At 43.3% G+C, this 17,150-nt stretch overlaps 1 protein-coding gene across 1 annotated transcript in view; it reads left to right on the top strand.

Annotated features, from left to right (window-relative positions):
* Positions 1 to 15,025, top strand: part of hs3st4 (heparan sulfate (glucosamine) 3-O-sulfotransferase 4) — a 78,250-nt gene extending 63,225 nt beyond the window's left edge. The window contains exon 2 of the mRNA XM_019866421.1: positions 13,194 to 15,025. Within this exon, the coding sequence (XP_019721980.1) occupies positions 13,194 to 13,848 (655 nt within the window). The 3' untranslated portion in view covers positions 13,849 to 15,025. The remainder of the gene's footprint in view (positions 1 to 13,193) is intronic.
* Positions 15,026 to 17,150: the final 2,125 nt, after the last annotated feature.

Genomic DNA, 17,150 nt, shown 5'->3' with positions numbered 1-17,150 from the left:
CCCCGCCCCCCCACTCCTACAGACTCCTCTGACTTTAATCCCTTCGTACTCTTTGCAGGTGTAAAGCTCCCGGGCGGAGAAGCTACCCGATGAGATTAAGGTGTTAGATTAAATCTAACAGTGATTAAATAACCAAGCGTTTTATGGCTGTAGCAAATTAATTTCCCCCGAGTCATGTCAGCCAGTCGAGCTGCGTTCCCGCCGAGTCGACTGCGAGACACCGATATTTGCTATCATGGCAGCCGCTGACGAAAACAGCTGACTAACGCCTGACCTCAGCGCAAAAGGGCACAAAAACAAACTGAAGCATGCTTGAAAGCGCCACCGTTTGACGCCAAAGGAACTTGAGCCGACAAACCCGAACCTTTCAACGGAATACCGTATTTACGCAACAAGTTGATGAAATGAATTATTTCCATCCATAATTTCTCTCTCCATCTTATGCTCATTAGGGTCACGTGCGGTGAGCACATCCACCCTGGCTCCGTCTTTCTCCCATATTCCAAAAAAACACGCATCACAGTCAGTTGAATCGATGATGAGAATAATCATTACTTGCAGTTGTAGTATGACTAACTCGTAAGGTTGAAGCTGAAGTAGCCTCACAAGTCACCTTTGGCCAATGATACTCCCTAATTGCTGCTAGTTTGCCTTTAAAAAAAAAATCCTGAAACATTACCAAATAAACAAAAGTAAGCATTTAATCAACCGTGATCGGCACAATAAATATTTTACAACAAACTTGAATGCAAACTCTGATTATTCAATTCATCGGTGGAATAATCGAGTCTAAAAATATTTAAAAAGTGAAAACCCTTGCTGACACTATTTTCGTACCGAGCGCAAGTCGAATGCAAAGTACAGTCTAATGGTGCGCATGAGTGGAGCGTTCTCTCTTTTAGAATTTTTGTCGACAGGCGCAGCGCCGTTGTGGGAATGAGCACAGCCGAGATGATCATCAAGGAAATACGGTGACATCCACCACATGTATCAGTGGACCGCAGAATCCGTCTACCAGCGCCCGAATGAAATCCACCAAAATCACATGACACAACCTGCGCCACAACTTAGACCTGGTCGAAATGCCGGTCTACTCAACGTCACCAAATTGTCAGGTGTACCGAGGACATGTAATAGAAAACACCCTCGAGGCACAGCAAATTTTTCGCAGAGGCCACACGCGCTTGTCGACGAAAATGAGGCCCATCGTGTGTCGGCTGGTCCATCACCACACAAAATTGATCCGCTGTCAACAAATGCCCATTAAGAACGGTGACCTAAAGGGAATGAACTGACAGGGTAACCCGGGAGCAAAACATAAATAAATAAATCCCACCCAATTCCTTAGTGTTGCGTTAAATGACGCCTATCTTTTTCCGTAGTTGTGCATATCGCTGTCATTCCGCACGTTTGACACCAACGTTGAGCACGTAAAGGAGCTCGTTTCCGATAAACGCCTCTTTAAGGCACTCCAAACTGGTCGTAACAGGCATGCATGTGGCGCTGAATGCAACATTGACTGTTGGGGGAATGAGTATTTGTTAGAATTGCGTTGGTTTGGGTTGGGGTGGAAATGGCTTGCGTTTTTTTTTTTTTTTTTTTTTTGGCGCATATATGACACTGCAAGATAAATATCTCTTAAATGCTAGCGGCTCACACGGCAGGTGAATTATGTTTCCGTTCCCCTCTGCCTCATCCCCCCCACCGCCCGAGCGTCTGAATTGAGCAATGCGCTGGCAGGCAAAGCACAATTTGGATTAGCAAAAGCCCAACTGATAGGTCAGCTTAGCTCATAATGGAGCAGCTTAGGCCGTGTCTGCATGATTAGAACAATCTTAGCAGCCTGTTTCTTTGCATCCAGATGTTGCGGTGCAAAAAAAAAAAAAAAAAAAAAGCTCCCGGCCCGTCCCTACTCTCTCCGATGTGCATTCACCTCAGGTAAACGACGCATCTTTTTTCTTCTTAAAGTATGCCCTGCATATGTGATGTGTGGAAAAGCGGCTAAATTATTCATGCGCGGTTTATTTAGACGGATGCCAAATGGACGCATTTTGACTCTTCGAATTGTTCATCAAATGAAAGGGCAATAATGCAAACGGGAACAAAATCCACAACTGTGCGTATTTGTATTTCCTACACTGATGTCCATTTGATGAAATCTCCATGAAAAATACCACTGCAATGACCTTTAACAATTTTTCTACTTTGGGGAAATTGCTCTCCGTGCTCGGAAGTGTGAGCGGAACCAAGCGGATGAAGCTCTGGATCAGGCCGACTGATTTTTTTTTTCTTTTTCCACCATGAAGCCCATTTAATTTTGGATTTTAACTTTGATGTTTTGTGTTAGAAATCTCAAAGTAAACAGAATATTTGTTTCTTTAATCAGAATGTGCCATTGTTGATATTTAATTAGCAGTCAAGCCACAATGAGAGTAAATATTTGTGTTAAAACCCCTTTTAGGCGAAAAATATGAAAAACTGCGTACAGCTGTAACTGAGGGTGCATTAGCAACGTCTTGTTACCCTGCTGCAGACTAATTTGCCGCGTTGAAACCTCGTTTGTTGGGACAATTGTAAAACTAAGCTCTTGTATACTTTCAAATCCACACCCCCCCAAAAATTTTTTTTAATGCCTCATTGGTTTGTCCTTATTTTATAAACACTTTTCATGATCTCTCTTTCACAATCCGTGTTTTGGCTCGATACTGACTTATACGTTTAGAGTTTTGAATATATATTTAAACTCGACAAAACTGCTCTTTCACAGTTATCAGCCGGTGATTTGGGCGTTAATTGATATTGCACATTTGCGCGGAAAAGAACTTTTAACACCTCCGACTGGTGCCTTTTAATTAAAAGTTCCTCCAGATGGGCTCGTGAAAGAAAAAGAAAATGCAAACAATGCTTATTTACAGTGCGGCATAAGACGGGCGCAGGTCGATTTGCCGGTCAATATACGGCATATATAATTTAGTGGCCCCTGTGTGTAATCTCTTCACCATCTTCCAATTTGAAAGTAGCAGTTGATAACGTTTGGCTGGAGGCAGCCTACGGCTTCATGCATGCAGACGACTGGATATGACTTGGGCGGAAAAGAGAGTTAGAGTCCCCAGAGACTTGCCATTATTTGGCCTGCATTTAACCGGGCCATCTGTCCAAATTTCAATGCAGTTTTGCTGATGAGTATACTGGGACATCCATACTGACTGCTAATCACAGATGCAACATTAAGCAAGTGCCATCTTGCTTGTCCGTAAATCAGAATCGGATTAGCAGGATTGTCATCATACAACAAGGTGTCACAAAATCGAATAGCAAAACACACGATGAATCCCAATTTTAAAAATATCAGTTGAAAACACAGATGACAGTACTGGTAACTTATTCCTACAGTCTGTTGACGATCATAGAAATGTCTTTCATGAGAAAAGAGAGCAAAATGAAGATGAAAGTAGGCACGCAAAAACCACATTCGCAGTTACGCTGCACGCACTGTTTTTGGTTGATTTATTTAATGCTGCAATCGCACGTGAAAAGATGGAATGGATGGTGGAGCGCTTCCGGCACGCTGCATGGCCAACTTCAAAATAAGAGCTGAACAAAGCACTTAGGTTGATGTTATTATTGGTTTGGGATTTTATTTTGCAGCTTCATCGTTTTAGGATCGACAACAGAAGCATTTGCGTCAGCGTTATCAATAACGAATTGGTACCTCACGCATGTGACGTCTCTATCCGTATTATCAAGTTACGTGTTTGGTGAATATGGGATAGTAGGCCTACATTTTTTTCCAAACGAAAAAAAAAAAATAACCATGACAAAAAGTTCAGTATCCCTTTAATAAATAATAATAATAATACATTTCCATTGTACTCAAAGACACTTTACAAGAGTTTAAAACTCGGGATAAAAATGTACACTTTAAAACTATCAATTAAATAAATGATTAAATATTAAATAATAATTTTAAAATTAAATAAAGTAGGATAGAGAAGTTATTTTTGCATTTTGCGTTTTTTTTAAACAGTCACTAAAGATTTCTGTTATACTGTTTAGATCAGGGTTTAAAAAGCCTTGCACTATGAAAAATATTGGCTTTAAAATGAGGCTGAGAAACCCTGGAATGGATCTTTCATGGGAAAAGGTCAACAGTTTGACTGTGTTCAACCTTACAGGCGTACTTTCAGTGTCTGATTTGCCATGACAAAAGAAAACATGATGTTGATTCAATCTGATGAGCACAACAAAAAAAACTAAACAAAACAAAAACCCAAACAAACTAAAAGTTAAAAACTGCCTAAGGAATTTTTTGTTTCGTCATGCTCAAGTACCCAATTTTGACCAACTTCAACTGCGGTCTCCACTGCTGTTTATTTTATTTTATTTTTTCCTATTGCAACAGCCAACATCAATAATTTGGCGGGACTTGTAACAGGCGGCCAACCTGGCCCTTCAAAACACAGCGAGAAGAATATAACTTACCCTATTGCGTTGTTTGATTGCTCTTCAACCTTTTCATGCGTCCTGGAACCTGATAACACGATAAACTGTCCACTGTAGTAACCGCTGTCGCTGAAAGGTGCCATAAAACACCACCAGGAAGTGTCTTCAACATACGTCCATTTTGCATTCCTGCACGGTGGCAGTGCAGCAGTTACCGCGGCAACATGCATGATTCATATACCGTATCGAAAATGCAGTATGCTAATTAACAAGTGTGATCAGCACGCCTTCATTAATAACATTGCTTCACTCAAAATGGAATAAATTCATGCTCGCCACACTCGACACTTCCAGTCGCGTTAGTTTGTTGTTAGCAGAAGTGATCATTTCATCTCCTAAGTAGTAAAAAGATAGAGTGGGATGACCGATTATGTTTTTTACGAAAGTTAGCCCGCCATCGCCCAGCTCATCAAAACGTTGGCATCGTTAGCATAGCGATTAGCATTCCAAATATTGTTCCGGTTGACGGTTTGACAAAATTGGCAATTAGTTCACAGAGGGTTGCGCCCAGAGGGTTGACGGTAACCTCAAGTTACCACTTTTGAATTCGACCTCTGACCTCATGATTACACTCATAAAGGCTTAAAGCTCAATATCTGGTGCTCTCACGTGTTGGGGGGGGAAAAAAAAAGATGCACGGCTTCATTTATGGAGTCTTACTGTATTTTTAATCAGAACAATTTTGTTTTATAACGGAAACCTGAAAGTAGTTTGTGTTTTTCCGAGAAGGATTCACAGTGCAACAAGATCAGCTCCGAAGCTTATCTTGAAGAAAAAAAAAATGCGTTTTGCTCATCCTGAAACATTTCTGGATTATTCTGCCGGCGTGTGAACCTCTGGGAAATTCTTTCCAAGTGTCAAAAGTGTTTTCAGCAAGCCGTCGCCCAAAGTAACTGAACATTTTATTTATGCGAGGCAACAGCTTCGACAGCACAAATTGGGTTAGATACACCCGTCATGCACTAAACCGATCCAGAGTACTCAGTGCAGGTCAACACAAATGGTTAGCTATTGTGCTGGAGAAACATATTTCTTCTTTTTTTTTTTGCCCAATGCCAACCTCTTGCAATAAATTGATGTTGATGTGATGCGAGCCGTGTTTTTTTTTTTTTTTTCCCCCCCAGCACTGGCGAGAGTTGAGGAAAGAGAAGCAAAGTTGACGTAGCGGCATGCTGAAGCGCGGAACGCAGTAATAGCATCTGGGAACAAACCCCAAAAGTGTCCTGTATTATTCAGGACGAGTCTTGCAATATTCATTTGGATGAGCTGGAGATATTTTGTGTGTATTTCATGGCAGCTAGCCAGCGACCTTGTGCTGCTCGTGTAGAACAACTTCGGAAAATGTTGCTAATCACCACCATCACAGACGTTTAGCATTAAGAGTGACATGGAAATGTTTGAACTGATTCCAAACTATTTAATGGCGCACTTTTTTTTTTTCCTGTTGCCGGATATAAAGGTAGAGCTAAGTTTGTCCTGATATTTCTTCATGAGGCGGAAACTGCTGAATTGCTTTTTTTTTTTTGCCTTGCACTATAGAGAATACTCGTTTCTGTGTTTGTGCGGTGGTGTCGCACTGACCTTCAGGTCCAGAACGGATGAAGCGCGGAAATCTGAGTGCGTTTCACAGAAATTGTTCAAAGGGCAGGTCTTTGTAAAAGAATTTCTCCTATCATGCTTTGAGGATAGAAAACCCCATGTATGGGGCGTCATTTCTTTTAGATGAGAATAATTTTACGGTCAGAGTGCATTGATGTATTTGTAAAGGCAGAATTTTGAGGATATAGTGGTACCTCTACTTAAGAAATTATTGATTCTGGAAGAAATTTATAACTAGGAAATTTTGTCAGTGGAGACGCGTTTTCCATGTCAATGCCCTAATTCATTCCAAGCCCCCTCAAAATTCAGACATAAATGTTTCCTAAAGCATAAAAATGCATCACCATATGTAACAAATACTTGTTACAATTAGATTATTGCATAATAAATGAGTTGTGCATCATGTAAAAAACAAAGAATAAAGAATAAAAATAATGGTCATTTAATTTTTAACTGCGTCCTCATCGTTTTTTGCCCTCTTTTTCTCTCTCAGAAGTGGTTTTTGTCTGGCGTTTTGTAAAGAATTGATCCAAGGATGTTTGCTTTTGTCGGCTTTTAACAATCCTCCGAAAATGTCCAGGGCAAACATCAGCATAGTGAGCGATCACCCGACTGGTGAACACTTTTTCTGGGGGATTCACATTTACGTAAAACTATCAGAACACCTCATGGCCCGAGGGGCGTATGACAAGGACGCTGCATGGACACATATCTATCAATCGCCACCGCTGGTGTCCAAACTACGGCCCACGGGCCAAACTGCGGCCCACGGGTTTGTTTTTATTGGCCTGAAGCAAATTCTGAAAATATAGTTGAATATGGCCCGCACATGGCGCTTGAGCTACAACTCTGTTGAACTTCTCAGTTGCAGCAGTAGATGGAAGAAGTCCCTCTTAGCGATTGGGATGCCAGGATGATGCTCGGTAATAGCCAATGGCAGGGCAGCTAGAACTATGTTGCGTTCAGGAAACTCGGAGCTGCATACTGTATTTTTACCTTTCGTATCTTGAAATTTCTTTTGTAACAAGAGGTAATATTTTCCTGTTGAAATGTTTCGTAACTTGAAAATTTCGTATGAAGAGATGTTCGTAAGTAGAGGTACCACTCTACTGCGAAGAGGAGGTACGCATCATGAACGGGATAAGACCGAGAAGAGGAACCGAAACCAGGAAATGATCTGTTTTTCTGTGGCCGTTGCGCTTCTCCCCTATAATTGCATTACATCATAAACGCGCCATCATGTAAGATCATTATTTTTGGGGTTTGTGCTATCTATTTCTAGACTGGAAATTGGAAAGCGGCGCCTCCTTTGTACAGTCTAATGTGGAGACAGCAAAGACGGCAATATCCTTTTGAGAATTTTGATTGGAGATAAGATTGCGCTCTCATTGTCTCTGCAGACTTAAGTTAAAAATAGAGCGTTTTTTTTTTTCTTCCCCCTCAGTCGACTGTTGAGAACTAATGGTTCGGCGTAAAACAGCTTTGCAAACATCCTCGCCGCTCTTCTCCCACACAGTATTTCACAACGTTTCATGTCCAAAGAACCTCAGATGTGGCTGCTACAGTCTGGCAGTTGCGCTGAGAGAAGTACCTGGCTGGCTGGGCGCCGTTTGGAAGCGCGGCGGTCTTTAGGGGGATGACGGGAAGAGATTGGGGGAATATGGTTTTTGATCAGGACCAGCTGTCACTTCCTGTCCTCAAATGTACTTGACGTTTACAGTGCTGCCGGGTAAACAAGCATTCATGAGCTTGAGGTGTTCTTTTGCTTACTCATTACATGGATTATTTTCAAGAGACGCTGTCAAATGGGAGCACCTGCAGAGGGATTCAATTATTTACGGACTTGAAAGAGAGGGAATGCATATTGTTTTTGGCCATGGGTTAATATTTACCCAGGGACGATGATATAATGGGGTTTATTTTTTTGTTTTGTTTTAGCTTCTTAGGCAAGAGTTACAGCAAACATCTCCAGTAACAGTGACTACCTCTTTAAACATAACCCAAAACCCCCCAAAATATCACGCTGACGAAGCCTAAACACGTTTCGGAGCCCTGCGATTGGCTGGCAACCGGTTCAGAGTGCCCCCAGCCTACTGCCCAAAGACGGCTGGGATGGGCTCCAGCATCCCCCGCGATCCTTGTGAGGATAAAGCTGATCGGAAAATGGATGGATGGACGTTTCAGAGCCTGAAAAAGCAAACAATTTGATGGATGTCCGAGTGGACATTTTAAAAACAACTCTCGTCCTTAATTACTGAAAACGTGGACATTTTCCCGTTTTTCGGCATGCCCTTTACGTTTATCGTTCACGACTGACGGAGCAGAAATGATTATTGGAAGAAAGTTGGAATTACGGTTCGACACTGAGGTTATGAGCGACACTTGAAAAAATGCTCGATGGGGCTTTTGGAAGGGGAAGAAGAAATCCGTTCTTAGCGATGCAAGAAACTTATGTCAACACAGGTGGGAGAACCCCCCCGGAAGAAAGCGAGATGACTGGATAAGACAAAGCGAACTGAATGGACTATCTGGGCCGCAGAGGAAAAGAAATACAACTTGACAGTTGACTTTCCGGGACTCTTATGAAACCTCGACTGGTATTGACACAGGTGAGGGAACCCTTGAGAAGAAATTGTAACGCCTGGCCGAGATCAAGGCAAAACTCGGAAGACACAGGTGGAAGAACTTCGGGAAAAGCAGAGAGATGTGCAGTCAAGGGCCTGCTGGGGGAGGAGTGGGGTGGGGGGTGGGGGGTGGAAACCACAAGTTGCAAATAAAACACATGGCTGCACAGTCAATAAGCTTCAAGCGAAGATGCGCACAGGTGGAAAGTTCACATTCGGGGGTTTGGAAACAAACAAAAACAAAAGCCATCTGGAGCCGACCGACCGCTTGCATCATTACTGCGCTGATCGCCGCGAACGAACGGCAGCGCTTGTTTTTTTTTTTCCGTCGAAAACGCTGCACCTTCAACTGTGACAACAACAATGCCTCCCACTCCATAACAGACCTGGCAGAGGCCTTTGCTCTGGCCTGTGGGCTTGCGTTCACGTGCGTGCCAAACAACAACGCGTTGAGGAATGACTCATTTGGAGTGTTTTGCTCCCCTCTCGCTCTCTCGGAGAAGCAATATCTCGGTGGTGGTGCTTATCACAAACATGTCACTCAACATGTGCAGCCGCGTCTTATCCATTGCAAAGTGACCACAGCATCTATCAGCTCCTGACCGATTGGCGGTGATGAATAGCCGCTTGTAACGCCGAGTAACAAGCCGAAGCGTTCATTTCGCTTCCCGCGTTGTTTTGTTGCTTTGCACTGCTGCCACGGAAGAAAACACAATTATTGGTTGAGATCCCCAAAAAAACGCAAATTGCAGGCCGGTCGATAAGACGGAAAACTACAACAGAAGAACGGAAATCTCCATTTTTCACTCGAAAAATCCTGCTTTGTTTTTTTTTTGTTTTTTTTGTTGAAAGGAATAATTAGGAGCACATGTGTCTGCTCTCATAAGCGCCGACGTCTCTCAGATTTTGCTCTCGTAGGAGGATGCAGTAGCGGTTCCGATTCAGACTTCTTTGGGGATAATTGATTGTATTTGACGTGGAGGACGCCCGGCGTACCGGTGCAGATCAATCCAAACCGGTATGACGAGGAAAAAAGGAGTGAGGGCGAGTGGAGGTGTTTATTTAATCTTCCTTAATTGCTGGAGACGGATGAGCTTCTCAGGAGGAAATTTGGTGCGTTTGGAACAGAGGTCAGCATGGGTCAAAAGTGATCTCTCTGTCGGTTTTATGACGTTCGATCATTACTTTTTGAGGTTAATGGAAAGAGTTTCAGTGCAAGAGAAATTGAGAGTGTTCTGTAAGTGTTCTCTTTCAAATGTATTTCTACCTTCGGAATTCGGTCGTAAACCGAGGACAGGAAGTACGGGATGGAAAACAATTCAGAGTATGGACGGTGGTCACATATGAACATGCAGTTGCGGTCTTTGTCTTTGAAAAAGGATCAGGATCTATTTCAGTGGTGTCAAACATACGGCCGGCGGGCCGAAACCGGCCCCCAAGGAGGTTTGGTCCGGCCCGCGGGATCATTTAAAAGTGGGGAAAAAATGCATTAAAGACAAAATGAATCTTTTAAATAATATGTAATTCGTGGATTATCTGCTAGGGGGCACGCTGTTTTGATCACAGTAGAAGACAACATTGTTTTGATCGGGGAAGAAAATAGCAGTCTCAGTCTGTCACCGAGATAGACCCAACGCAGCAAATGATATGAAAGTGCCAATCAATGCTTCTTGAGACCAAAACAAAGGAAAGAGATGATATTTTGGTGATTCATAGCACAGTATGGTATAATGTTAATGGTTCGGCCCACTTGACATCTCCCGAGTCCGTATGTGGCCCACAATGTGAAATGGGTTTGACACCCCTGATCTATTTCATCGACACATTTTTCGTTCACGTCGACACATTTTTAAAAAGATATTTTCCGAGCGGCCCGCGTCAGTAAACAGCAGATGGCGTGGAAGGCCCGTTTTAGCACCGTCGCTTTAGTCACCTCTACCCACCTGAATGACCTGCGTCGAGCTCGGCAACTGATGCGGAAAGAGAAATAAAAAAAGGGACAAAAACGAGGAGGTGAAAGTTTGCCGTTATTTAGCGCGGTTCCACTCGACGGCCGCGCGCCCATTTGCCATGCACGGTAGAATTCGCTTGTTTATCGGCTTTGTGATTTCCTTCGCCGCTGACATTTCAGACGCACATGATCCATGACTGATGATGATGATGATGATGATGGCGATTGTGGCGTGCCATCAAAACAACAGAGAGGGAAAGTCTTTGGGCCTGTGTTGTCCTCTAATTAAATGTACAATGTTTAGTGTTGCGCTGGATGAGGACAATTTGGTTTTTATGCTTCCAAAAAGGTAACCTTGAACAATTGGACATGCTTTGGGAGACGCACGGCACATTACTGACCATGTCGCGTCTAACAGTAGGAAATTGGTTGTTCCAAGGTGAATCCGTTTCAACTTCTTTTTATGGCCATGGCGCGCCACCCGACTGAATTTTGGGAACAACGCTCTGAAAAACAAACCCTCAGCCATTCATGACTCGTGGAAAGTGAGGGCACCTAATGAGAGTCAAGATTCTCTCTGCTCGCTTTGCAATCTTGCATATATGTTTGATTTCCCGAACATGCGCCAGGGAGTATGCGCAGTACCATATTGTCGAGAGACAAACACAACCCAGAGGGAAATTACCTATCAGAAAGGCAATACCGTTACTTGAGATGCAATTACTAGACCACGTGCAGGATTTTCGGACTGGAAACCGATGACCGTGTGTGCGTGCGCCAACGCCTGTGCGTGAGCGGGTGGCCGATATGCGCATAACCGCATCTTATGTTTTGACGGCTAAATTGGATCCTTCAGCAGAGAAGACTTCATTGAGAATGTGTCCACGCCGCAAGTGATTGATGCAACTATATCGTTCCGAGTGGAGCTCCGAAACAAGGTGGAGGCGAGCGCGGTGATATCATAAGCGAGCGGGCGGGGGAGGAAAAGGAGAAAAGCCGCTCTTACAAAGAGAATTATGGTAACTTTTCCTCATTTCCCGAGACGGTAACAGACGCCGTAATTGCACTTTGCGCCGCTCGTTTACGCGCTCATTTAGCGAGCGATCGCGACTTGTGAGGCGGCGCTTTGAATTGCGCTTTGCAGAAAAGTCGGCGCGTTCCCGTTTCTGATCAGTTAAATAAGAGTCATAGAAGATCTAATGGGCCAATTTAGCGGCGGGATCACAAGACTCCACAAAAAGGATTTTTCATATGTTCTCAAAATAGTGAGATGTGATACATGAGAAAAAAAAAATACTACCTTTGACCAGTGCAGTCTAGTGCGAGGCTGTATTATTAGTGGGACCGAAATAGAAATGGCGATGCCGCTGCTATTGCTGCGTTTGCCACCAGGGTGAGATGAGCACTGGCGGCCGTGGCAAATGGCTTTCCGCGGGACCTATTCCTCAAGTGAGAGACGTTCCCATTGTACGACAAATAATCACTTTCAATCTCTTAATGAATCACGTCTTCCTTCAATTCCTTCAATGAGCAAACGGCGACAAGACCCGCTCGCACCCGCTGCAAAGAGAGAGGAGGGAGGGTGGGGGAGGGCAGCGAATAAAGCTGCCAGCACAGAGTGTGAGCATAGCATGCATAATAAATGTATGACAAAACAATACCCCAGGCGCCCCGGTATTAATGATATGCAGCCGACTCATTATTAAAGTTCCAAAACAGCTCCTGGAGTAACACAGATGGAGTCAATTAAGCAATGAGCACGCTCGCTCGGCTGCCGTTTCATCTTCTTGTCTTTTATCTGCTGCACATTACTCCATGGATGTAATTATTTGAACTACTATGATGTGTTCAACATAATACGCGGCGTTAAAAGTTGCGATTGCTTTGTTTGTCTTTTTTATTCGTAGCCGGTCTTCACTAGCGGACAGGAGAATTCGTTGAGTCACGATTTTTTTTTTCTTCCCACGATTATTCTGTCAAGGAAGCCAGTTTCACTTGGTCAAATGAAATTTGGTAGATATGCCTATCATGAGTAGACCCACAAAAAAAAAAGTTTCAGAAGCCATGGCCCAAAAGACACATGGAATTTGTCATTTTGCTTTAAAGCAACAAATCCTTGAAAAAAAAAAACTCCCTCCAAATTCCGTTTCGGTTAGAAACAAGAAACTTGGTCGGCATGCACACCATGAGAAGACCCACAAAAAAAAAAAGTCTCAAGAAACTAATTTAGCCTTGAAGCATCAATATTAGCGTAATTTTGTGCATTTCCAGCGGGCCTTCAAAAATGGCCTTGCCTTAAAGACAGATTTACTAGCAACCAAACGGGGCCGACAGATTTTGTCTGACTCCGATCATAATGGAAGCACGTACGTAAGACAAAACCCGTCTCAATAGCAAAGGATGAGTTTTCCCAATTGCGTGTGGGTGGAGCATTCCAGTGATGGCTGAAACCATCGGTACCTTTCGGGCTGCACACTAAGATGCTTTTTTTTTTTTTGTGTGCGTTTCCTTCCCAGAGACCTGATGCCTTCAACGCTGGAGGGGCAGATCACCATGGAGAAGACCCCCAGTTACTTTGTGACCAACCAAGCTCCCAAGCGCATCCACACCATGGCCAGGGACATCAAACTCATTATCGTGGTGCGTAATCCCGTCACCAGAGCCATTTCGGACTACACGCAAACTCTGTCCAAGAAACCCGAGATCCCGACCTTTGAGGTTCTCGCCTTCAAAAACCGAACCCTGGGGCTCATAGATGCTTCGTGGAGCGCTCTGCGCATCGGAATATACGCGCTGCACCTGGAGAGCTGGATGCAGTACTTCCCTCTTTCCCAAATGCACTTTGTCAGCGGCGAGAGGCTCATCGTGGACCCCGCGGGCGAGATGGCCAAAGTCCAGGACTTTTTGGGCCTCAAGAGGATCGTCACAGACAAACACTTTTACTTCAACAAGACGAAAGGTTTCCCTTGTCTGAAGAAGCCCGAGGACAGCAGCACTCCCCGCTGTCTGGGCAAGTCCAAAGGGAGAACTCACCCCAAAATCGAGCCGGACGTCATTCGGCGACTGCACAAGTTCTACAAGCCCTTTAATATGATGTTCTACCAAATGACAGGCCAGAACTTTGAATGGGAGCAACAGGAAGAGAGCATATCTCGAGGTTCTCTGGTCTAACAAGGACCTGTCACCACAAGCCTTCTCGATGAAATAAAAACACTCCTCTTCTGTTCCGTGTTCAGAGGGCATGCTTGGACACAATCACGGCACTTTCCGTTTGCCCCCCCCACTCCCGCCCCCCCCTTCAAAACTAACGTTGCCGATGATGGCTGGCAGATAACTATTGTACATACCAAAACATCAAATATATTTATATTTGTGAAAAAGAGATGATCTTTTTGTTTGTTTTCAAAGCATAATGTTGACTTTTTTTTTTCTTTATGATAACTCACAGAAGTATGTGACGTCATGACATGGTGGTGACACTGGCTAACCCGCAAAAAAAAAAAAAAAAGTTTATCGTTACAATAAAATGACTACTGCCAACCTCTGAAGTGACAAGGCAACGCAATTCAACCGTGCTGTTATTTTCAACGAGTCCCACTTCTGACCCGATCGTCAAAATGGGAGTGGTAATATTTCTGTCAATTCAAGAAGCCATTACACTTTGAGCGATGGCGTCCGTCTGCCAGCTGTATGACGGGAGCTGAAGGCAAACGTCAAAGAGCAAGTTAAATGTTCCATAAACTTCAGGGATTATTGCTGATGTCCATATATCAGCTAGAGAACCATATTGATTTTGAAAAGCACCAGTATTGTGGTCCAGAGGTCTTAAGTCACTCTTTGACTCAACGTATTTATTTCAAATTATATGCAACAGAGATACGTAAGGTCAAGTATTATGTTACTTTCTTTTTTTTTGATCAACTTGACAACATGTGATTGAAATGTTAAATTTGCAAGCATTAAGTCCTATTTTTGCTCATTTCCGAATGAGAATGTAATTTCACTGCACATGGGCCGATAGATATTTAAATGCAACGGTTAAATGGAAAGTTTTAGTGGTTTCCAAAGCGTGACATTTCAAAACCTCATCAGCTGGCCCGCTAGCCCTGTGAGGATGAATGTGAACTACTATTGGTTCAAAGAAATGTTAGCTCATGGAACAAATAGAACAATTGTGCTTGTAAATGGAAGTCAACGCTTCTGATAATGTTTTTATGCCGGCCTCACCATCACTGGCTAAAGGTGAGGATTACAATGCTTGCTGATGAGTTCTTAAAGTGTCCTTACCTCTCACTTTCATTCCTTAGCACCTAAAACCAGAAATTTCCATGTGTCCTTCCTTTGGGAGAAAAAAGATACAATTATTAGTTGCATGATGAGGAAACACTCTCCTTCGCACACACAACAACCTTGTTGTTTACCAATGCGTTAATGTGCTCACTATTCCCGCCGCGTCGCACTCATTAGCGGCGCCCATATTGAATAAGAGCACTGACGTATCATGAGCATTAGCCGATAATTGGAGTCTCTCTGCGTGGTTGACATTAGCATACTGATGACCGCGTGCGGCAAAGATGTGTTGACGCCGCCGCGTCGCGCGTTAAATTGCTAACCGCTAATTCTCCTCCGTGGTAGCTGGGAGATGCTAATAATGACAAGAACGCAGGCACATTCATCGCAATGGCTCATAGCAAGCCGCAGCTACCGTGAAAATATGCCCCCTGTTGGCTGTGATTAGCATGGCAAAGACATTTTTCGTTCCTGAAATATCCACAGAATTTTTTGTCCCTTAATTGGTTGACAGAATTGTAACAAAAAAAATATATATATATATGCATCATGAATGAAATACAGTTGTTGAACACTACTCATGTGCGCCGTTAACCACGACATTGCTGTCACTTAATTACAAACTACCAGATCAGCTGGTGGACTTTTCCCTAATAAACATAGAACTATTACATACATTATATTAGCATTTTATTGTTTTAAGGATGAGTGCATTTTACACAATGAACAACATTTGATGCCTATCCATGTTGTGATGTCTCCCACTACTTCGCCACAACTCATGCATTTGTCTCATGCCGAAACTCAAATCTGGGTGATGCTTAATGGAATATAGCACTTTTATAATAATAAATAGTGAACAACCGATGGACACTATTTTTTAAAGATGCTGTTTTGGACACTGTACACTCATTTTTTGTCGCGGGCCACATTGTAGTTTGCCTTGGAGGGCTGTTATGAATTTTGGGAAACCATATAAATGTTTAATCACCTCCACATATTACATACACAGCACACAACAAATTGATGAATAACTAGTTTTAAAATCAGAAGTCTAGAATAATGACAATTATTGTGGATTACAGATGACAATCATCTTGGAACTTGACATGCTTGATTTGCTTTCACAGGCCACAGAAAATGATGTGGCGGGCCAGATTTGGCCCCCGGGCCTTGACTTTGACACCAGTGCTGTGCACTATATAGGATAAGTTACAGTACAGTACTTACTACAAATTCAATGTGCATTCTGTCACGTTTGCGAGGTGGTAGGTAGAGGACCCCAAAAAGCAGGGAGGCAGGAGGAGCAGGGTGGGCTCAACAAAATGTATTCACAAAAAACACTTTCAGGGTACCTTGGAGAAACTAACTCAAATAATCCAACAAAGTCCTGAAACCCACAGGAAACCAAAGTAACAAAACCAATGACAGGAAGTAGACAGACCCACACAATCACCCGACCAAAGACATCCAGAACCTGGGGGACTAAATACAAGCAAAGTGACGAGACAACGAGAAACACCTGGACAGGACGCAAAGGGTGGAGGGAGCTGATTGGTTAAACACAAAGGACCCGGATGACGAGAACAGGTCACGATAAAAAGGGCACGACGGAACAAAACCAAATGTAATCTTAACAAAAAAAAAAAAAAAAACATAACGCACTCATCTTAATGTATCCATGGCCATCAGGATACAAACGCCACAAAATGGTGAAAAGGCGTCTTTCAAAAGCGTTTCCGTGCACCGTAGCCTCATTTCCAAATTGTAAGCTTGGTTTTATTGTGGGAGCACAATATTTCATAAACAACAAGTGCATTGTATGTGCAAAGTAATCATCTGTCATCAAAAGGCCGCACATTTCCTCATTCATTCCGTTTGAATGCGACGAGCCACGTGATTCTTTTAAATAAATAAATACATACATACGTAAATAAATAAATAAAACGAACGGAAAAAATCCTTTCTTTCACGCATGGGACCTATTCATATTCAAGGATAACCAACTATTTTCTAACGAGACAAATAGAAAGAAGCAGCAGACTGCTGCGTAACTTGTGACCCTCTCGTCGTCGCGGCGATGCGTGAGGTTGAAGAAGGCCACCGAAGGGGGCCCCCCCGCCAACGTTTGTTAACAAACATCTGCTGCCACGCTTCTCCTCTGTCGTTAGAGATTAATGGCT

This window comes from Hippocampus comes, unplaced genomic scaffold (assembly GCF_001891065.2).
Source record: "Hippocampus comes isolate QL1 unplaced genomic scaffold, H_comes_QL1_v1.1 scaffold99, whole genome shotgun sequence".
Classification (NCBI taxonomy): Eukaryota; Metazoa; Chordata; class Actinopteri; order Syngnathiformes; family Syngnathidae; genus Hippocampus; species Hippocampus comes.
The sequence above is the reverse complement of the archived record's forward strand: the minus strand, read 5'-3'. Positions and strand labels throughout refer to the sequence as shown.